A 23,024-nucleotide genomic window follows, 5' to 3' on the forward strand; every position below is an offset into this window, starting at 1 on the left:
TTTTGGCTTCTTCAGGGAAGTTTGTAAAGAGGGTTCAGAACAAAAGGAAAAAACGCACTAATACAAAATATCTTTCATAAGATATACTCTGTATATAACATTCAATATTCGTTTAACTTAAACAGTTGAATTATAATCTCGGAGGGAGTTATATGTACTTGCTTTAAGTTCAGTCAGGTGGTCTCCCAGTGACCAAGGAGTCAGGGTAGGGTGCACATTCATAAATGGTGGGGGGGGGGCTCCTTTAGTCTGAGGGCGGTGTTACCATCATTTATTCATTATGATGTGCAATGCGTTTGCTTGGATTTGATTTTATATCATCTGGTCTATATCCAAAATTCTTTTATATTTTCTATGTTGAATAAGGTAATTTTTATGATATAATTGAATATCTTGCGTTTTACTGAAAGGGGAAGCCAACACCATTAAAGTCCCACTGCTCCCTATGTTTTTCATGTGCCTACGTTTTGGGATGTGGTGTTGACAGGACGGGCCAGACCATTTTTTATCAACTAGAAGACAAAGAAAATGCTGATAGAAAGAGAGAGCACAGTTGCCACTGTCTGCAGCTGATCCCCCACCATCCATTCACAGGCTGGAAGTAGGGAGAGTACCCAACAGTACTGAAAAACTGTAGCAGAAAAAAGTGAGGTTACCAACCTAACTGTGCTGGAATCACTAGACCCCAGGACTGGATGGACAGAATTACAAATCCTTTAGCAGATATGCCCACATGTATGTAGTTTCAACAGCGTGTTTAACCATTAGTAGTTCAGCTGTATGTTTAGCGAATCGAGAAAACAACTTTAATCAAAAAGTAAAAAATATAACATACTGTCTTTTTTTCCAGTTCAATTCTAAAAGATTTTAGTTGTTCTTCTGTTTGTTCCCAGGGGGATATTTTCTGCAACATCTGTTCTAGTTGACATCTCAGGGTTTTATTCTCCCTAAAACGATGAACAAACACAACATTTAAAAACCTTGACACTATAATGAATTCATCTATTCCATTTGCTTGAGAATTGAGATAAAATAAACATTTTTTTTGTGGTCTTACCTGTAAGAGCAAAGCATTCAGGAGAACAGAAGTATTCAGAAACATTGGGTTATGCTGTTGCTTTAGGAGACTGGACACTAGTGAAGTAAAGCTACAAAGACAGCCATAGTATGACCCCTATCACTCTCAGCATGCCTCAGTTTTGTGGCAAGTATTGATAACAGTGGACCGTAAGAATAGAGGGGTGGGGAACCATAACGTACACCAAGAAAAGGCTTTTACAGGTAAGACTAAAATACTATTTTCTCGATCGTACATTACGGGGCAAGTATTCAGGAACATTGAGAGATCCAAAAGCAGTCCAACTAAGGGGAGGCAACACATTGAATAAAAGCAAACAGATTACCAAGGGTGGATCATAAGAGCCAACAGAGTCGCCTGAACAATTTCACAACTGATGCTGGCATCATGCCTGGTAAAAGGTACCTGTGATGATGAGTAGTCAAATCCACCTAATGATAGTGAAATGAGAAGCAGATTGTACCTGAAGGTGACCTTAAGGGAGCTGCAGTCAGGAGATAAACTGTATGTACTACTACAACCAGGCAAAGGATGGAAATCTGCTTAGGGTGTTTAGGAGCAGGACAGAGAAATTGTAGGAAAATGCCTAGTTAAAGCAGTAGTAAACTTTTCAAGCCAGCATGCACGCGCAGGAGACTCGCAGTGGCACAGAGCTCTGAAGAACGGCATGAGTATACCGTTCCTTCAGAGCGCATGCGCCGGTGACGTCACATGCTGCAGACACAGGGAATATCTCCTAATTGGCGCACGTTTAGGAGAGCTTCCTTATGCAGTATTCACATCCCTTATAATTTCCACATTTTGTCATGTTACAACCAAAAATGTAAATGTATTTTATTGGGATTTTATGGGTTAGACCAACACAAAGTGGCACATAATTGTGAAGTGAAAGGAAAATGATAAATGGTTTTCAAATTTTTTTACAAATAAATATCTGAAAAGTGTGGCGTGCCTTTGTATTCAGTCCCCCTGAGTCACAACTTTGTGGAACCACCTTTAGTTGCAATTACAGCAACAAGTCTTTTTGGGTATCTCTCTACCAGCTTTGCACATCTAGAGAGTGAAATTTTTGCCCATTCTTCTTTGCTAAGCTCTGTTAGATTGCATAGAGAGTCTGTGAATTTTCAAGTGTTACCACAGATTCTCAAATGGATTTAGGTCTGCACTTTGACTGGGCCATTCTAGCACATGAATATGCTTAGATCTAAACTATTTCAATGTAGCTCTGATTGTATGTTTAGGGTTGTTCTGCTAAAAAGTGAACCTCTGCCCCAGTCTCGTGTTTTGCAGACTCGAATAGGTTTTTTTTTTTTTTTTTAAGATTGCCCTGTATTTTGCTCCATCCATCTTCCCATCAACTCTGATGAGCTTCCCTGTCCCTGCTGAAAAAAAGCATCCCCACAACATGATCCTGCATTCACCATGTTTCACGGTGGGGATAGTGTGCTTAGGCTGATGAGCAGTGTTAGTTTTCCACCATACATAGTGTTTTGCTTTTAGGCTAAAAAGTTTAATTTTGGTCTCATCTGACCAGAGTACCTTCTTCTACATGTTTGCTGTGTCCCCCACATGGCTTCTCGCAAACTGCAAACAGAACTCTTTATGGCTTTCGTTCAACAATGGCTTTCTTCTTCCCACTCTTCTAGAAAGGCTCCAAATTTGTGTAATGCACAAATGAAAGTTGTCATGTGAACAGATTCTTCCACCTGAGATGTGGATCTCTGCAGCTCCTCCATAGTTACCATGGGCCTCTTGGCTGCTTCTCTGATTAATGCTCTCCTTGTCTAGACTGTCAGTTTATATGGACGGCCATGTCTTGGTAGGTTTATAGTTGTGCCATACTGTTTCCATTTTCTGATGATGGATTGAACAGATACTCTGTGAGATATTCGAAGTTTGGGATATTTATCTATAACCTAACCCTGCTTTAAAAATCTCCACAACTTTATCCCTGAACTGTCTGGTGTGTTCCTTGGTCTTCATGGTGCTGTTTGTAAACTAAGGTTCTCAAATAAACCTCTGAGGGTTTTACAGAGTAGGTGTATTTATACTGAGATTAAATCACACACAGGCGGACTCTATTTACTAAGAACCACTAAGGCTGAGATTTGACCTTAGATGGTACTCATGGCCAAATTCTGCTCCAGACCAGAATGGAGAAAAACTGAATTTTTGTAAAATCTTACCGTAAAATTCCTTTCTCTGAGTCCTCCGACAGTCACCGCCCATTCATACAGTCTTCACTAATGGGTATTGACTTCCTCTCCTTAGTAGCTAGGCAAAAGACTTGTTAGAACAAAAGCATTTCCATAGACACACCCATGGGGGCTGTCCCACTGGTCCAATACCCCTCCTGCAATAGCCATCTCAACTCAGTCTGGTATCAAAGCAGTTAAGTGTATAAGAACCCCAAAAGAGGGACGGGGACTCAGAGAAAAGGAATTTTACGGTAAGATTTTACAAAAATTCAGTTTTCTCTTAAGTCCTCCGACAGTCGCCGCCCACTCATACAGTCTTCACCAATGGGGATGTCCCAAAGCAGTGTAGACAGGAGGGGTGGGAAACGCAACCATCAGAAAAGGCAACGCAGTACCCATCTCAGAGAAAGGAACCTTACATGAACAGAAAGGTAACCCTATGGGTAACAGAAAAGCTCAACTTGAGGAAACAATCAAGGGGTAAACAACCCCAACAGCCAGGGACCCGCACAAAACCTGGGTCCCCTACTGGACTGCTGCACAGAGAACTTTGCGGCCAAAGGAGGCATCCGCTGATGCCAGAACATCAATTTTGTAGAATTTGGAAAAGGTGTGCACTGACGGCCAAGTCGCAGCCTTGCACACCTGGGCCACTGAGGCTTGATGCCGGAAAGCCCAGGACGCACTCACCGATCTGGTAGAGTGCGCCTTGACAGGGAAGGGTTGTACCATTTCCCGCAACGAATAGGCCTGAACAATTGTCTGTCTGATCCATTTAGCAATGGTCGCCGCAGACGCAGCCATACCCTTCCGAGGTCCCTCAGGAAGGACAAAGAGAATCCGATTTCCGAAAGGATTCAGTCGATGACAGGTAAACCCTGATCGCCCTGACAACATCCAAAGAATGCAAGGCAATCTCCTTAGGATGCTTAGGATTCGCACAGAGCGAAGGTAAGACAATGTCCTCATTGATGTGAAAATCCGAAACCACCTTTGGAAGAAAGGACGGGTTAGGTCGCAAGACCACCTTATCCCTATGAATCACCAGGTAAGGGGAGCGGCAAGACAACGCTGCCAACTCCGACACTCTGCGAGCAGAAGTGATCAATATCAGAAAGGCAACCTTTTTCGATAGCAGAGGTAATTAAACTTCCCTGATGTTTTCAAACGGGGAACATTGTAATACGGACAGAACCAAATTCAAGTCCCATGGAGGCAGAGGCTCCCTTCTAGGAGGGGCCAAGTGACGCACACCTTAAATAAAGGTGCGAATCAAAGAATTAGACGCCACAGGGCGCTGAAAAAGAACAGCCAGTGCAGAAACCTGGCTCTTAATCGTAGCCAACACAAGGCGCTGGTCCACACCAGATTGGAGGAAAGCCAACACTCTCGCCACCGAGTATGAACGAGGAGAGAAACCCCTGGACTCATACCAGGCAAAATAAGCTTTCCCTGTGCGGTAATAAATCTTACCAGACGAGGCTTTCCTAGCCTTGATTAAAGTAGGAATGACCTCTGAGGAGAGACCCCTGTCTCTCAGGACCTGGCTTTCAACAGCCATGCCGTTAAAGCCAGCGACTGTAAAGCAGGATGGAAGATCGGTCCCTGAGACAGCAGATCTTCCCGCACTGGCAGCCGCCAAGGAGGCTCGATGGCCAGGTGAACAATGTCCGCGTACCAGGACCGGCGTGGCCAGTTCGGCGCCACCAGAATCACCAATGTTGGTTCCGAAGCCAACCTGCGAAGGAACCTGGACAACAATTGAATTGGAGGAAAGGCATAGATCAGACGATACTGACGCCAAGGCACCACCAGCGCATCCGAGGCGTCTGCCAGAGGATCGCGCATTCTTGCCACAAACCTTTCCACCTTGTGGTTTAGCCGAGATGCGAACAGATCCACATCCGGGGATCCCCACTTCGCACACAGCATTTGAAATACCTCTGGGTGCAGGTACCATTCCCCCTGGTCCAGGGTCTGGCGGCTCAGATAATCGGCCTGCCAATTCTCCACACCCAGAATGTGAACTGCTGATATCGCCGGGACATGAGTCTCGGCCCAAGACAGAATACTGGTCACTTCCTGGGCCGCCCGGGCACTCCTGGTGCCCCCTTGGTGGTTGATGTACGCCACCGCAGTGGCATTGTCTGCACACGTACAGGACGGCCCTGAAGATGATCCGACCAGTGGAGCAGGCACAGCCTGATCGCTATCAATTCCAATATGTTTTATCGGAAGGGAGGATTCCTCCTCCGACCAAGTCCCCTGGGCAGACAGGTTGCCCAGGACGCCACCCCAGCCCGACAGGCTGGCATCCGTGGTAATCACCGTCCATAGTAACGGCCGGAAGGATTTCCCTTCCGACACAGCCGGGGACTGAAGCCACCACAAGAGATCCATTCTGGTTTGGCGACTCAGAGACACTCTCACCTCCAAGGACTGAGGTAGTCTGTCCCACCTGGCCAGGATCTCCGCCTGGAGAGATCGCGTGTGAAACTGAGCAAATGGTATCGCCTCGAAGGCCGATACCATCAACCCCTGAGACCGCATACAGGTCCTGAGTGACGAGGATTCGTTGTCCCTGAGGGACCTGACCTCAGACTGCAGGGTCCGGAGCTTGTCCTCCGGCAAGAACACCTTTGCTTGAGCAGAGTCTAGAACCATTCCCAAATACGGGAGATGAACCGAAGGAGACAAGATCGACTTCTGAACGTTAATCGTCCAACCAAACTCCTGGAGCGTCTGGCCCGTAGTGGACAGATCGTACAGCAGGCTCTGACTGGCACTCGATCTTAACAGGAGATCGTCCAGATAACCCAAGACCGCAAAGCCCTGCGCCCGCAGCAGCCCCAGAACAGGAGCCAGCACTTTGGTAAAGACCATTGGAGCCTAAGCGAGACCAAAAGGTAACGCCACGAACTGATAGTGTTCTTCCGCGAGAGCGTATCGGAGGTACCTCTGATGACCCTCGAATATGGGGATGTGTAGATACGCATCCTTCAGGTCGATAGAGGCCAGGAATTCTCCCGGGCTCAGAGAGGCTACCACCGAGCGGAGCGATTCCATGTGGAATTTTCGAACGCGCGCAAAGCGGTTGAGAGCTTTCAAGTCCAGAATCGGACGCAATTAGCCCTCCTTTCTGGGCACAGTGAACAGATTCGAGTAAAACCCCTGAAACCTGTCCCGATGAGGCACCGGGACAATAACCCCATGAGCGAGGAGATCCTGTACCGCTTGATGCAGGTCCTGTAACCGCCCTGGGGTCAAATATAGATTTGAGGGAAAGAATCTGTCTGCCTCCGTGAAAGAAATTCGATCTTGTACCCTGGTCGAACGATTTCCTGAACCCACCTGTCCTGAACTCGGAGCAGCCAAGGTTGGAGGAAACCGCGCAAACGTCCCCCCACCCCTGAAATGGGTGACGGCGCCCCTTCAGGCAGAGGCGGACTGGGCCGCCGCACCAGCTTGGCCGGATTTTTGCTTGCCGGCCCAGGGCTTTCTCTGGCCACCCTGGCCCTTAAAGGGTTTTCCCTTGTACTGTGATTTGAAGGCACGAAAGAAACCCTGATTAGGTTTAAAGGCGGACCCGCTTGCCGCGGAAAAACTTGCCCTTAGGATTCTGGGGTAGCAGAGTGCTCTTGCTCCCAGTGACTCCCTTAACCAATTCATCCAGGGATTCCCCAAAAAGGCGAGACCCCGCATAGGGAATGTCAGCCACCGTCTTCAACCAGATCAGCCGACGGCTAAGCACCACGACACTGGACAGGCGCGCAGCCAAAGGGGCGCCATTTAAGGCCGCATCGCACAAATACATGACCCCTTGATAAATCTGGTCCACCATCTCCACGGTAGTGGGAGGGGCAGAATCAGCCACGAGTGTGCGTCTGAGCACCTTGGTCCAGTCCGCAAAAGCCTGAGCCACCATTACAAGGGGCGAAAATAGGCCTGAGCATGCAAGCGATTCCAGCCTCCTATCCGTAGGATCAAGAAATACCGGAGAATCTTCGGTAGGAACCAGTGTAGCCTTGTTCAATCTCGCTACAGTGTGATCCACTTGAGGAGCCACACACCAGCGTGCAACCGTAGTAGACGCAAAAGGATACAGAATTTGAAACCTCCTAGGCAACGCAAAGGTGTGTTTCAAATTGTTCATTCACAGTGTGATGAAACTCAGCGGGGCAGGGAAAAACCCTGAAAGGGGAACGCTACCTACAGAAACAACCATGTCACATTCAGAATCAGAAGAAAAAGAAATCCTAGGCCTTTTTCTTGCAGCGCATTCAGACATCAGCACATCCATTTTGGACACCAAAGACGCCACAACAGCAGCCAGATTAGAGGATTCAGAAGAACTTGAATCCCCCACCAAAGCTGGAGGGAATTTGCTGTCCTTAGATTCCATTGCAAAAAAAGTGTTTTTTTTTTTTATGGAGGTACTGGCCCTTTAAGCGGACCCCCGCAGCACACCGCTACAATGGCTGTGGAACACAGACCCCCCGCAGGGACAAACTGAGCCAGGAAGATTGCACAATGGATGAAAAGAAAAGGACAGCAGGACAGAGCCCCAGAAGTATGTTACCAGCTCCTTCGGTCGCTTCAGAGTAAAGAAAGGAAGTGATGTCACCGCAGAGACTGAACAGAGGCTGCAGGCTAAGGAAACATGGATGCCTATGCAAAGCAATGGGAGGCTTTGGCAAGATGGCCGCCGACATGTGCTTGGAACGATCGTTGCCACAAACAAGATAGCGTCGCAAGGCGCCAAAATACACTACACACAATGCTATACAAGCGCCCACAGTGAAGCCAGACATGCTGCCCACACCTAAAATGGCGGACCGGCGGTTTTTAACCCAGCAGCGGTCGCCAAGCTAGTCCGTACCTCCAAGCACCTCAGTGACACAGGAGAGGGATCCCCCAAACTCCACACAGCGCAGGCTGTGAGAGAAAAAAAACCCGCAGGAACCAGGATCAGGGAGCCCAAAAACGCACAGACATAGGGGACACCACAGACAAAGAGGACTGCCGACCCCAGACAGAGGCCCCCCACACAGAGTGTACTTACCTGTACCCGATGGCGTGGGGTGCCTCATAAGAAATGGAAAACCGCCCACCCTCAGATGGCAGGGGAGTTTCCGCCAGCCAAAAACGCAGGACACCAGGAGTGCACGGACGAACCGTGCATGTGTCCGGTGAGGTAGCCACCCCACAAGGCTGCATCCCTGAGGACAGGGATGGGTTGTTTATGAGGCCAGGGCGAACACATAGCCTGCGAAACGCTCGATGGAGGGCTGGGATTTCATCTGATCCTCTGTCCTGGAGAACCAGGGCGACCAGTCTGATTCCCAGCTCCGCAACTCCATCTTCATCCGAAGATCCGACTAACTAAAAGCTGACAAAATAAACAGCTAGTAATGCAAAGAATAAAATACATTTTCAGAAAATAAAATCATAAAATAGAAGAAGAAGGCTGAGACTGTAGCCCCAGCACCGGGAAGCCTGACTACTCCTGAACTAGGCAGAAGACAAACTGAGTTGAGATGGCTATTGCAGGAGGGGTATTGGACCAGTGGGACAGCCCCCATGGGTGTGTCTATGGAAATGCTTTTGTTCTAACAAGTCTTTTGCCTAGCTACTCCTAAGGAGAGGCAGTCAATTACCATTGGTGAAGACTGTATGAGTGGGCGGCGACTGTCGGAGGACATAAGAGAAATAAAGATTTCTTAAATACTTGTAAAACCCTTTTCTTGCAGTATAGTACTTGACGCAGGCTTCTTTGAATTTTGACCGTTTTGGGACAATTTCTACCTGATTGTTGAATTGGACTTCCAACACATTTTCATCTTGCATCCCCTAGCGGTCAAAGATGTCCTAAAAGAGACCATTCCCCCACATTCTATCGCTGACAGTGGCACTTTCCATTTTTTGTGAAAGGCCTATAATGGCTAATGCTGCGTAAATCTCCTGGGTGTTATACACATTTCTGGTCGCAGCACATCCTGCACTAGTGGGGGATCCAGGCAAGACTGTGGAGCTTTCTTGGATTTGAAAACTATCCCATACTGGCGACCTTAAGTCCAGCAGGTGGAGAAGGTTCCACAATGTAGATGCAACAGGATTGCACCCCATTCACAAAAATCCTATGGTTTTCCTCCGTTTGAAAGAAATTAAAGGGGAACAGCCCATTCCTGCAGAAGTTATCTTCCGTCTCTGAGGGTTCACTGCCCAGTTTTTCTTCCATCTACTCATCTTCATTGGAAGGGAACACATCCATTATCAACAGGTGGGACATTTATTCACTGTCAAAAGACAAAAACACAAGGGCGCACCGGCATAGTGCATTATCCTTAAAACAGGTTTATTAAAATACTGAATTAAAAATACGCACAAAACGAGTTCTTGGTAAAAGGCACATCAAACAAAATATAAAATCCTCAGCATCAAATTGGGATTCGATCGTCCCCCGAAACTGTACAGGCTTACGCGTTTCGAGGCAGCGCCTCTTCTTCAGAGCAACCTGTTTTAAGGATAATGCACTAGGCCGGTGCGCACTTGTGTTTGTTTGTCGTTTCAAAGTGTTCCCAGACCACCCTGGTCTAATTAGGGGCTGCAAAGCTGAAGCAATAGAAGGTTGCCGAATGATCTGTTCTCATCTACAAGTTGAGCTGGATAGAGAATTGCACCACTCAGAGCGCAGGGAATAGGTGCAGAGCACCGACAGTGTACCTACTTGCTTGTTTTTGGGACATTTATTTAGCAGGGGACACTGACTGGCTGCGCTTACACCTTGCACAGTCTGCATTCTCAATTAGTGCAGAGACTTTCCCCATTAGGTATGCTATAGAGGTTGCTTATTTCTCTCAAGTTAAAAAGAAGGAATGGTGGGTACCCAAGAAGAGGCATTCTGAGGTGTTTGCTGGCCTGCCCCCTCGTCTCATTTCCCTTCTGTCTGACATCCACCATTAGGGTGAGGGGGATCTTCTGGGGGGTACCCACAAACATTAATGCAGAGACTGTTGCTAGTGAGGCAGAAGGGGTTCTGCTGACCTGTATCAATTCATTATAGAGCAAAAGATAACATGGTGAAGGCTGTGTGGAGGCCTGTCAATATAAGGAAGAGAGTGTCCAGCACTATCGTTAATAATCAGGATCAGTATAAGAGTAAATCCCCAGATGCAGATAAGATGAAGCATGCACAAATCAGGATACGTGTTCCACTCAGTGCTCGTCCGCCACCCGGTCTCAATAGCTGCTCACCTTCAGTATAGCCCCTGATCAAGATAGAGCCATCCATCCTCCTCCCCAAGTGAGCTGGTTCCACTCGCTTGGGGAGGAGGATAGATGGCTCTATCTTGATCTAATAGCTATTTCATCTCTGAGGTTTTGAGAGTACAAGCTGTTTTAGCCTGTTATGTGACACAGGGGCTATACCTAAGTTGAGCAGCTATTGAGACCGGGTGGCAGACGAGCACTGAGTGGAACACATTGTATCCTGATTTGTGCATGCTTCATCTTATCTGCACCTGGGGATTTACTCTTATACTGATCCTGATAACGATAGTGCTGGATGCTCTCTTCCTTATATTGATAGCGCTGCACTGTTTTATTTTATTTAACCGCTTGCCGCCCGCCCGCCGTCATATTACGGCGGAGCGGTGCGACCATTGTTCTGGGCCGCCGTCATATGACGGCAGCACTTTAAGCAGGGCAGGCGCGCGATCGTGTACGCGGCGCCCTGCACTGCCGGTGTCGGGGTGTCCCCGGGACACCCCCGTCACCGGCAGGGGGGGAAACAGCCAATGGGCATGGCTGTTTCCCACGTGATCGGCTGTTTTCCAATGACACAGCCGATCACAATGGAGGAGCCCACAAGATGACCGCGCATGCGCGATCGGGAGCGCGCAGCGCGGTCATGTCGGTGGCGCTGTGTTCCCTGCTGTCACCGGCGGTAGTAAACAGTCACTGACAGTGACTTTACTATGTGATCGGCTGTGAATCCATTCACAGCCGATCACAAAATGTAAACAAAGAGCAGTAACTCACTGTTACTAGCTCTTCTCCCCTCACACAGTTTCCAGTGTGAGGAGAGCAGAGCTAGAAACAGTGAGTTACTGCTCTGTATACCTGTCAAAGTAAAATCACAAAAATAAATGTCCCCACACAGTCCTCAGCCCCCCCCCCCCCCCCCCCAATTGCACCTGTCACCCAACAGTCACCTCATCGGTGCCAAGAAATTGACACCCATAACGTTCACATGTGAGCGTAGCGATTGCGGGCAGAATCACTGCGATTCTACCCGCGATCCGGAAATCATTGCAAATCGCGGGACGCCTGTGCGTTGCCCGTGATTTGCAATAGCACCCCAAACGATGTGCGATGTTGCCGCCATTTCCGCCTGCTGAATCGCGGTAACATCGCGCAAACATCGCATGACGCCCAAAAAAGGTACAAGAGTTTCTTTGGGGCGTCATGCGTTGTTTGCACGATGTTACCGCGATTCGGCAGGCGGAAACTGCTGCAATATCGCACAGCGTTTGGGGTGCTATTGCAAATCACGGGCAACGCACAGGCGTCCCGCGATTTGTAATGATTTCTGGATCGCGGGCAGAATCGCAGTGATTCTGCCTGCGATCGCTACGCTCACATGTGAACATAGCCTAAAGTTCACTGGTCACCAGAGACTGCCATCAGTACCGCCATGCACCATCGCCCGTCACCTGTCACCCATCGGTGACCATCGCCCGTCACCCCATCGATCACCGTCACCTGTCACCCCATCAGTCATCGTCATCTGTCATTATCAATCATCGTCACTTGTCACTCCATCAATGATCGTCACTTGTCACCCCATCAATCATCATCACTTGTCACCCCATCAATCATCATCACTTGTCACCCCGTCAGTGATTGTCATCTGTCACCCCATCAATCATCGTCACTTGTCACCTCATCAATCATCGTCACCTGTCACCCCATCAGTCATTGTCACCTGTCACCCCATCAGTCATTGTCACCTGTCACCCCATCAGTCATTGTCACCCGTCACCCCATCAGTCATTGTCACCCGTCACCCCATCAGTCATCGTCACCTGTCACCCTATCAGTCATCGTCACCTGTCACCCCATCAGTCATCGTCACCTGTCACCCCATCAGTCATCGTCACCTGTCACCCCATCAGTCATCGTCACCTGTTTGCCATATACATGCAACCACTTACTGACCGCCTAGCGACTATATGCATCGGCCATTAAAAGCTCAATACTGGGGTTATGGCAGCAGATAGCTGCCATAACCCCGGTATTTTTTTAAACGGCAGGCGGTCGGTTTTCAGATAAGGGTGGTCCCAGTGGCGGATTCGCCGCGAAATTACCCTTACGGTGCAGGGGAAGAGGTGCCCCCCTCCTGCCGCGTCCCAGACGTTTTCCCAGCTTACCGGACCCGCCGGCAGCGGGGAAAACTATCCGGTCCCGAATCCTCAGAGACAGGAAGTCGAGTGAGGGCAAGATGGCCCTCACTCGACTCTATGGTCTTGGAGGACCGGAGCTATGTCAAAAGTCGTTGCCTAGCTACCGGTTTAAAGGGCCGTTTTTTTTTTTTTTCTTTCCTTTTTCAAAAATTTTTTTTTTTTTTTTCTTTTTTAGTGTAGTTGTGAGGTGTGAGGTCTTTTTGACCCCAGATCTCACAATAAAGAGGACCTGTCATTCCTATTTCTATTACAAGGGATGTTTACATTCCTTGTAATAGGAATAAAAATTATCAAAACATTTTTTTTTTTAAACTGTGTAAAAATAAAAAAATAATAAATAAAATAAATAGGAAAAAAAAAAAAAATTAAAGCACTCTATCCCCGTTAGCTCGCGCGCAGAAGCAAACGCATACGCAAGTCTCGCCCACATATGTAAACGGTGTTCAAACCACACATGTGAGGTATCACCGCGGTCGTTAGAGCTCGAGCAATGATTTGAGCCCTAGAACTCCTCTGTAACTCTAAGCTGGTAACCTGCAGAAATTTTTAAAATGTTGCCTATGGGGATTTTTAAGTACCAATGTTTGGCGCCATTCTGTGAGCATGCGCAATTTTGAAGCATGACATGTTGGGTATCTAATTACTCGGCGTAACATTATCTTTCACATTATGGAAAAAATTGGGCTAAATTTACTGTTTTCTTATTTTTTAGTTAAAAAAAGTGAATTTTTTAAAAAAAAATTGCATTTGGAAGACTGCTACGCAAATATGGTGTGATAAAAAATATTGCAACGATCTCCATTTTATTCTCTAGGGTCTCTGCTAAAAAAAAATATATAATGTTTGGGGGTTCTAAGTAGTTTTCTTGCAAAAAAATTATTTTAGCTTGTAAACACCAAATGTCAAAAATAGTTCCAGTCTTAAAGTGGATAAATGGACAACTTTGTGAAAAGGGCTACTTGAATGTTAGGACTCTGTATGTGGCTAGGCTGTGTAAAAGTGTTACACATGTGGTATCGCCATGCTCAGGAGGAATAGCAGAATGTATTTTGGGGTGCAATTTTTGCTATGTACATGCTATGTGTTAGAAATATTGCATAAATGGACAGCTTTGTGTAAAAAAAATGTGTTTTCATTTCTTTCCACAGTTTCCATAAACTTGTGGAAAAATATGACAAGTTCAAAAGACTCATTATGCCTCAAAAATTATATGTTGGGCTGTTTGCTTTCCAAAATTGGGTCATTTTATGGGGGTTTCCATTGTCCTGGTGCTCCAGGGCCTTCAAAAGTGCGATAGGTTGTCAGGAAATTATATGTGTAATTTGTGCTCCTAGAATGCTACTTGGATGTTAGGCCTCTGTATGTGGCCAGGCTGTGAAAAAGTCTCACACATGTGGTATCGCCATACTTAGGAGGAGTAGTAGAATGTGTTTTGGGGTGTAGTTGCAAGTATACATATGCTGTGTGAGAGAAATAACCTGTTAATACGTCAATTTGTAAAAAAAAAAAAAAAAAATCTTCATTTTGCAAAGAGTTGTGGGAAAAAATGACAACTTCAAAAAACTCACCATGCCCCTTATTAAATACCTTGGAATGGCTTCTTTCCAAAAAGGGGTCATTTGGGGGGTATTTGTACTTTCCTGACTTTTTAGAGTTTCAAGAAATGAGATAGGCCTTCAGTAAATCAGGTGTGATCAAGTGTGATCAATTTTCAATGAATAGCACCATAACTTGTGGACTTTATAACTATCACAAAGACCAAATAATATATACTTATTTGGGTTATTTTTACCAAAGATAAGTAGCAGTATAACTTTTGGCCAAAATTTGTGAAGAAAAATTACTCATTTGCTAAATTTTATGACAGAAACAAAGAAAAATGTGTTTTTTCACAATATTTTCAGTCTTTTTTTATTTATAGCACAAAAAATAAAAAATCCAGTAGTGATTAAATACCATCAAAAGAAAGCTCTATTTGTGTGAAAAAAGGACACACATTTTTTATGGGTACAGTGTTGCATGACTGAGTAATTGTCATTCAAAGTGTGAGAGCGCTGAAAGCTGAAAATCAGTCTGGGCAGGAAGGGGGTGAAAGTGCACTGTAGGCAAGTGGTTAATTTGTCATTGGGATTTTGGTTTATTGACCCTGAGTGTACAGCTGCTGTTTTTGCTATTTATTAAGGTGCGCTGTTTTTTTTTTGCTTTCAATACTGTGTGTGGAAACCTAGGCCACAAATCAGAGCAGGGAAGCTCTGGTGTGATGGTCTGCATGTAGAGCAATGTGCTTAAGATGACACCTGGAGCCATGGAAAGTGCTACATGCCTCCTACAGAGGACAAGGCTATGCAAAACGAACAGGCTATTATGCAGGGTTTGCCCCAAAAATGACCATGCTAAGCAGAAAGTAGTGCACGCTATTCACATGGCCACAACATACAATTATAAAGCAATGCACACTAAAAGTGACAAAGTATTTTAAAATGTTGCAGATGCATGGAGACACTCTTCTTGCAAAGTAAGGTATTGCCATTGCCCACCCCTCTATGCACAGGTTAGAGGTCCAGTGTCTACAGAAAACTGCCAGACAATGAGGAGGGGCTGGGTGTGAAAGAAGGTGGAGAAGCCACCCTGGAAAGCGGCAAAGCCCCAGGATTACCACATTAGGGTACAGCCACCTTTCCCGGGGAGAAACAAAACACTAGATGGGAAGGCCTAAACAGTTGGTGGTAACTGACAGAAGGATTGACAGAAATGTTTGTTGCCTGGATCTCCTCAACTGAATGGTTTGCGGTCTCCCTGGTGCCATGGTTCAGCATGTAGTGGGCCAGGTAGACAAATTACTGGGTGGGGGGGCAGGGCATGAACCAGCTGTCCTGGTACACACTGGAATCAATGACAGAATACATGAAGGATGGAGGATCCTTAAGGCAGTAAAAAAAAAAAAAATACTTAACACATTAGGGCCATATTTAGGATTAGTTCTAAATACTCTAAGAGATGAGACAGATCCAGTGATTACTGGAGGTTTAGGATGCATCCCAATCTTTATAGGGTTTGGTGGACACTGACTGACCAAGAAAGAATTGATTGTGCCCTCTAACATCATCCAGATATTCCACTATGGAAATGCCCTAAAAGCGAAACAGAGCAAGAAAAAGGGCTAGAACGTTGGTAAAGATCCCAATTGAGTGGAGAGTGCAAAGGAAAGAGCCCCAAATTAGTAATGTTGCATGCTCACAGCAAAAATGCAGGTAGCATTAATGATCTTGACAATAGGAATATGCAGGTACATATCCTTGATGTTCACAGAAACCAAAAGGTCTCCTGGGGGGAGGGAGGCTGTAGATGAATGTGTAGATTCCATATACAATTTTTGAACTCAAAGGAATTTTCGGATGACGTCATCTGTGACATGAGGGGGCGGGGCCTCCCGATGACGTCATCGGGACCACGCCCCTAATGGCTATATAATAAGCTGCATAGACCGGAGACCGGCACAATCACCGGAGACGTCGTCGGAGGAGGACCAGAGGAAGAAGAAGAGCCGACAGCAAAAGAGCAGAAGACCGGAGAGGAGAAGAAAAGAAGAGAGGACAGCAGAAGAGGGGACAGCAAAAGAGCAGAAGACCCCGGAGAGAAGAACACAAGAAGAGCGGACAGCAAAAGAGCAGAAGACCCCGGAGAGGGGACAGCAAAAGAGCAGAAGACCCCGGAGAGGAGAAGACAAGAAGAGCCGGATGAAGATTTTTAATAACCTTTCCAAAACGTCTCCTGTCGTTATTTCCATACACTGCCTTTAATGTGGTGAATGAGTAGGGGTACAGTGTACCCCATACCCATTCACATAGGGAGGGGGTCCGGGATCTGGGGGGCCCTTTGTTAAATGGGGGTTCCAGATTCCGATGAGCCCTCTGCCCGCAGACCCCCACAACCACCAGCCAGGGTTGTGGGGATGAGGCCCTTGTCCTCATTAACATGGGGGCAAGGTGCTTTGAGGTGGGGGGTGCAGAGCTCCCCCTGCCCCAAAGCACCAACACCCCCCCCCATGTTGAGGGCATGTGGCCTGGTGTGGTCCAGGGGGGGGTGGGGCCGCTCGCTCGTCCCCTCCCCTTTCCTGGCCTGCCGGGCTGCATGCTCGGATAAGGGTCTGGTATGGATTTTGGGGGGGACCCCACGCCGTTTTTTCGGCGTGGGGCTACCCTCAAATTCCATGCCGGACCCGAAGGGCCTGGGGGGGAACCCCACGCAGTTTTTTTCCCATTTTTGGCGTGGAGTTCCCCCTCAAGATTCTCACAGTGCAGGTCGCGCCGCAAGTCGGATCCGACTTGCGGTGCGACTTCCATTTAAATCAATAGGCTCCCATAGGGAACCATTGATTTTGAATGGAGGCAGAAAAACGCTGCTAAAAGCAACGTGGCCAAACGTGCAATAACGCAAATGGAAAAAGCTACTGAAAGCACGTTTAACAGCTGCTTTTCCCGGCGTCAGAAATAGCTTTGCAGGAAGTTTTTTCTAACGTCCCGTGTACATGGACCCTTAGTCAGAGCCCAGATTTAAATCCCATTGAAAATCTGTGGAATGACTTGAAGACTGCAGTCCACAAACAGTTACCATCAAATTTAACTTAACTTGAGCAGTTCTGCAAAGAAGAGTGGGCATATATTGCAAAGTCTAAATGTGCAAAAGTTAGTAGAGACATAGCCCAACAGACTAAAGGCTGTAATTAAAGCAACATGTGGGCCAACATAATACTGGCGTAAGGGGGGGGGGGTTCTTTTTGGAAAAAAGTGGGATTTTTGACACCATAAAATCGAATTTCTCTGATGTTCATTGACGGACACAGCTCCTGGTATTCATAACCATTGGGTTATACTGCCCCCTACAGGAGAAGGACACTAGGCAGAAAACATTTCTGGCTATACCCATGGGCAGTTCCTGGGGGTATACTCCCTCTCTCTGCTACAGTCACTCAGTTTTGTTACAAGCAGTGTCAGGAGAATAACTGCACAGAGGGGGTGGGTGATTTGCCTGTCAATGAACATCAGGGAAATTCATTTTACGGTAAGTCAAAAATCCCATTTTCTCTTTCGTTCATTGACAGACACCACTCCTGGTATTCATAACCATTGGGACTTCCCAAAGCAGTGTTAAACATGAGGGGTGGGAATAACCAAAAAATTCCCAAGGCAAAACATTAGCCAACCAGGTCACAGGAGCCCACCTAAAAAAAAAAAAAAAAACATCCTCAAAGAGGATCAGGTCCTCTTAAACAGCGGCCTGCAAAACCTTGCAGCCAAAGGAAGCTTCCGCAGATGCCAACACATCCACTTTATAAAACTTTGTAAAAGTGTGTCTGGACGACCAGCTGCACCAGATTGGTGTACCTAGCCCGGAGAAGCCAGCCTGGAGCCACTAAGATGATTGGAATTCCCTTCTGCCTTGATCCTGCGTAGAAATCTTGGCAGAAGCTTGAGAGGCGGGAAGGCGTAAATCAGCTGATACTGACCCCGCGGGGCCACCAGCATGTGTGGGGCATCCGCCAGAGGATCCTTTGACCGAGCCACAAACCTCTGCATCTTTCTGTTGAGCCGAGACACCAACAGATCCACCTCTAGGGTGCTCCATCGGAGATACAGCTGATGAAACACGTCCAGATGAAGGGGCCACTCCCCTTGGTCCAACGCCTGATGACTGAGGTAATCCGCCTGCCAATTTTCCACCCTGGGAATATGTACGGTGTAGAGGGCTGGAACGAACCATTCTGCCTACCTCCAGACCCACCAGAACTATTCTTGTGCCTCCTTGGGGATTGACATGAGCCACAGCCGTGGCATTGTCTGACTGAATGTGCACTGGACAACTCTGAAAACGATATGTCCAATGATCCAGACACAGTCTGATCGCTCGAAGTTCCAAACAACTTAACATCCAAGCGCTCACTCCAATGGGAATCACAGGCGTGCTTGCTCTCCTCAGGTGGGGAACTCCAAGCAGAAGTGCATACAAAAGAAAGAAAAGGAGGTGCAAACACCTGGTGCATTACCCTTGGACACCTTAAAACTTTTAATAAAAAGCCAAAAACATACTCACAGACAAGAAGAAAATATATCCCATGGAATGAGTCCACCACATGTGGAGGTGGTTGTCCCCATCGTTGGACCGCTGATGCGTTTCAGGAGACACGCTCCCTTCCTCAGACTGAGGAAGGGAGCGTGTCTCCCGAAACGTGTCGAAGGTCAACGATAGGGACAACCACCTCCACATGTGGTGGACTCATTCCATGCAATATATTTTCTTCTTGTCCGTATGTTTTTGGCTTTTTATTAAAAGTTTTAAGGTGTCCAAGGGTAATGCACCAGGTGTTTGAACCTCCTTTTCTTTCTTTTGGATGCTCAGAGTTCCAAGACATTGATTGGTAGTCTAGCGTCCAGATCCCCTGAGCAGAATGCTTGCCGAGGACGCCTTCCCACCCGGACAGGCTGGCATCTGTGGTGACCACTGTCCAATACAAGGGGGGGAAGGATTTTCCCAGCCAACGCGCCGGAGAAAGAAGCCACCATATCAGGGACTCCCTCATTCCCCGACTCAGCCGGATTTGATTTTCCAGAGACTGCGGAGTCTTGTCCCATTTGGCCAGAATCTCCCTTTGCAGGGACCTCCCATGGAAATGTGCAAATGGAACCGCGTCAAAAAGGTAGACACCTTCATGCCCAGCACCCACATGCAAGTACGGAGGGATGACCATCTGTTGGACAGCAGGAGGCGAATTGCAGCCTGCAATTTCTGGAGTTCGTCCAGATGAAGGAGCACTCGTCCACGGATCTGGAGAAGCCTGATCTTGGCTTGCCAGACCAGGTTCGTTTGGATCTGCCTGAAGAGGCCCTTAAAGGCTTCCAGCCCTTGTCAGTTAACCTTAAGGGGACGAAAAACATCTTATGAGCGGAGAAGGAAGGCCCACGTCTACAAAGAGTTTCCTTGCCTTTAGTAGCCTGCAGAAGAAAAACTGAATTTTTGTAAAATCTTACCGTAAAATTCCCTCTCTGAGTCCTATGACAGTCGCCGCCCCTCATATAGTCTTCACCAATGGGTATTGACCTCTTATCCATAGGAGCAAGCTAGGCATAAGACTTGTTAAAAAACAAAACAATTTGCATAGACACACCTATAGGGGCTGTCCCACTGGTCCAATACCCCCCTGCTATCAGCATTCCCAACTCAGTTTGGTAGCAAGCAGTAAATAGTCCAAAAAAAACCAAAAGAGGGGCGGGGGCAGCGACTGTCAGAGGACTCAGAGAAAGGAATTTTACAAAAAGATTTTACAAAAATTCAGTTTTCTCTTACGTCCTCTGACAGTCGCCGCCCCTCATATAGTCTTCACCAATGGGATGTCCCAAAGCAGTGTAGACATGAGGGGTGAGAAGCGCAACCGTCACAAAGGCAACGCAGCACCCAGGTCAGAGAAAGGAACCTTATCTGAACCAGAAAGGTAAACTCTGGGTAACAAGAAAGCTCAACAGGAGCAACAATACAAGAAAAGCAAATCAAACAAAAGGGGAAAAACAACCCCAACAGACAGGGACAGGAAAATGCCACGTCCCCCTCAAGGCACGACCGCACACAGGACTTTGCGGCCAAAGGAGGCATCTGCCGATGCCAGAACGCCAAGTTTGTAAAATTTGGAAAAAGTGTGCACGGACGACCAAGTCGCCGCCTTGCACACCTGGACCACCAAAGCTTGATGCAGGAAAGTCCAGGACGCACTCACTGCTCTGGTAGAGTGCGCTTTGACAGGGAAAGGTGTTACCTGTTCCCTAATAGAATAGGCCTGTACAATCGTCTGTCTGATCCATTTCGAAATGGTTGCCGCAGGCGCAGCCATACCCTTCCGAGGGCCCTCGGGAAGGACAAAAAGGGAATCAGACTTCCTGAAGGATTCAGTAGACGACAGGTACACCCTGATCACCCGGACTACATCCAAGGAATGCAAGGCAAACTCCTTAGGATGCTTAGGATTCGCACACAGCGAAGGCAAGACAATATCCTCGTTAAGGTGAAAATCGGAAACCACCTTAGGAAGGAACGCTTGGTTAGGTCGCAAGACCACCTTATCCCTATGAACAACCAGGTAAGGGGAGCGGCAAGACAGGGCCGCCAACTCCGACACTCTGCAAGCGGATGTGATCACCACCAGAAAAGCAACCTTCCATGACAGCACAGGAAGAGGAATCTCCCTGATGTTCTCAAAGGGAGGACGTTGCAAAACGGACAGGACCAAATTCAAGTCCCAAGGAGGTAAAGGCGCCCTCCGAGGAGAGGCCAAATGACGCACCCCTTGAATAAAGGTGCGTATCAAAGAGTTTGACGCCAAGGGGCGCTGGAAAAGGACTGCCAGCGCAGACAACTGACCCTTAATAGTGGTCAGCGCAAGACGCTGGTCCACACCAGATTGCAGGAAGGCCAACACCCTCGCTATCGAAAAGGAGTGAGGATGGACACCCCTGGATTCACACCAGGCGAAATAAGCCTTCCCGTTACGGTAATAGATCTTACCGGACGAGGCCTTCCTAGCCTTGAGCAGGGTAGGAATGACCGCCGACGAGAGACCCCGATCTCTCAGGACCTGGCTTTCAACAGCCACGCCGTTAAAGCCAGCGACTGTAAAGCAGGATGGAAGATCGGCCCCTGAGACAGAAGATCATCTCGTAACGGAAGCCGCCATGGAGGCTCGACGACCAGTTGCATGATGTCCGCGTACCAAGACCGGCGCGGCCAGTCCGGGGCCACCAGAATCACCAACTTCGGTCCCGAGACCAACCTGCGAAGGAACCTGGACAACAACTGATTCGGAGGGAAGGCATAAATCAGACGATACTGATTCCAAGGCACCACCAGCGCATCCGAGGCGTCTGCCAGAGGATCGTGCGTTCTTGCCACAAACCTTCCCACCTTGTTGTTTAGCCTGGACACGAACAGATCCACATCCGGGGATCCCCATCGCGCACACAGCCTCTGAAACACCTCCGGGTGTAGGGACCATTCCCCCTAGTCCATGGTCTGGCGGCTCAGGTAATCGGCCTGCCAATTCTCCACACCTGGAATGTGGACTGCCGAAATTGCCGGGACCTGCGTCTTGGCCCAAGACAGAATTTTGGTCACTTCCTGGGCCACCCGGGCACTCCTGGTGCCCCCTTGGTGATTGATGTAAACCACCGCAGTGGCATTGTCCAGCTGCACCCGCACAGGGCGTCCCCGAAGATGATCCGACCAACAGAGCAAGCACAGTCTGATCGCTCGCAGTTCCAAGATGTTTATGGGCAGGGAGGATTCCTCCTCCGACTAAGTGCCCTTGGCAGATAGAGTGCCCAGAACGCCACCCCAGCCCGACAGGCTGGCGTCCGTGGTGACCACCGTCCACAACAACAGCCAGAATGATTTCTCCTCCTTTAGAGCCGGAGACTGGAGCCACCACAGAAGATCCTCTCTGGCTTGGTGGCTCAAAGAGATCCTCCTTTCCAAGGAATGAGGATGCCTGTCCCACCTGGCCAGAATCTCCGCTTGCAGAGATCGTGTGTGGAACTGTGCAAACGGTATCCCCTCGAAGGCCGACACCATCAATCCCAGGAACCGCATGCAGGTCCTGAGCGATGAGGATTCGTTGTCCCTATGAGTTTTTCCTCCGGCAGAAAAACTTTGGCTTGGGCGGAATCCAGGACCATCCCCAAGTAAGGGAGGCGAACAGAAGGGGACAAAGTCGACTTCTGAACGTTGATGGTCCACCGGAACTCCTGGAGCGTCTGAACCGTAGTTGACAGATCGCATAACAGACACTGGCTGGCATTCAGGTGAGGGCGTCCCTTCAGGTCGAGGCGGACTGGGCCGCCGCGCTAGCGTGGGCGGCTTTTGACTTGCCCACCCAAGGCTTCTTCTGCCCACCATGGCCTTAGAAGGATTTGCCCTTGTCCTGTGCCTTGAAGGCACAAAAGGGCCCCTGATTTGGTTTAAAAGAAGGGCCCCGCTTAGCGCGGAAAAAAACTTACCCTTAGGATTCTGGGGCAGCAAAGTGCTCTTGCCCCCAGTGACCCTCTTAACCAATTCGTCCAGGGAGTCCCCAAAAAGGCGATTCCACGCATAAGGGATGTCAGACACCGTCTTTCTGGAAGTCTGGTCAGCCGACCAGCTCTTCAGCCAGACCAAGCGACGGGTTAGCACCGCGACAGCAGACAGTCGTGCGGCTAAAGGGGCCTCATCCAAGGCCTCTTCACACAGGAACAGAACAGCCTGAAT

General features: G+C 48.1%; 1 protein-coding gene across 1 annotated transcript in view; it reads right to left on the reverse strand.

The window, feature by feature from the left end:
- The window catches only part of ICE1 (interactor of little elongation complex ELL subunit 1), a 478,826-nt gene that overhangs the window by 352,273 nt on the left and 103,529 nt on the right, over nt 1-23,024 (reverse strand). The window contains exon 6 of the mRNA XM_082258761.1: nt 836-947. Within this exon, the coding sequence (XP_082114887.1) occupies nt 836-947 (112 nt within the window). The remainder of the gene's footprint in view (nt 1-835; nt 948-23,024) is intronic.

The sequence above is a fragment of the Pelophylax lessonae genome (assembly GCF_965119305.1).
Source record: "Pelophylax lessonae genome assembly, chromosome: 5".
NCBI classification, from domain to species: Eukaryota; Metazoa; Chordata; class Amphibia; order Anura; family Ranidae; genus Pelophylax; species Pelophylax lessonae.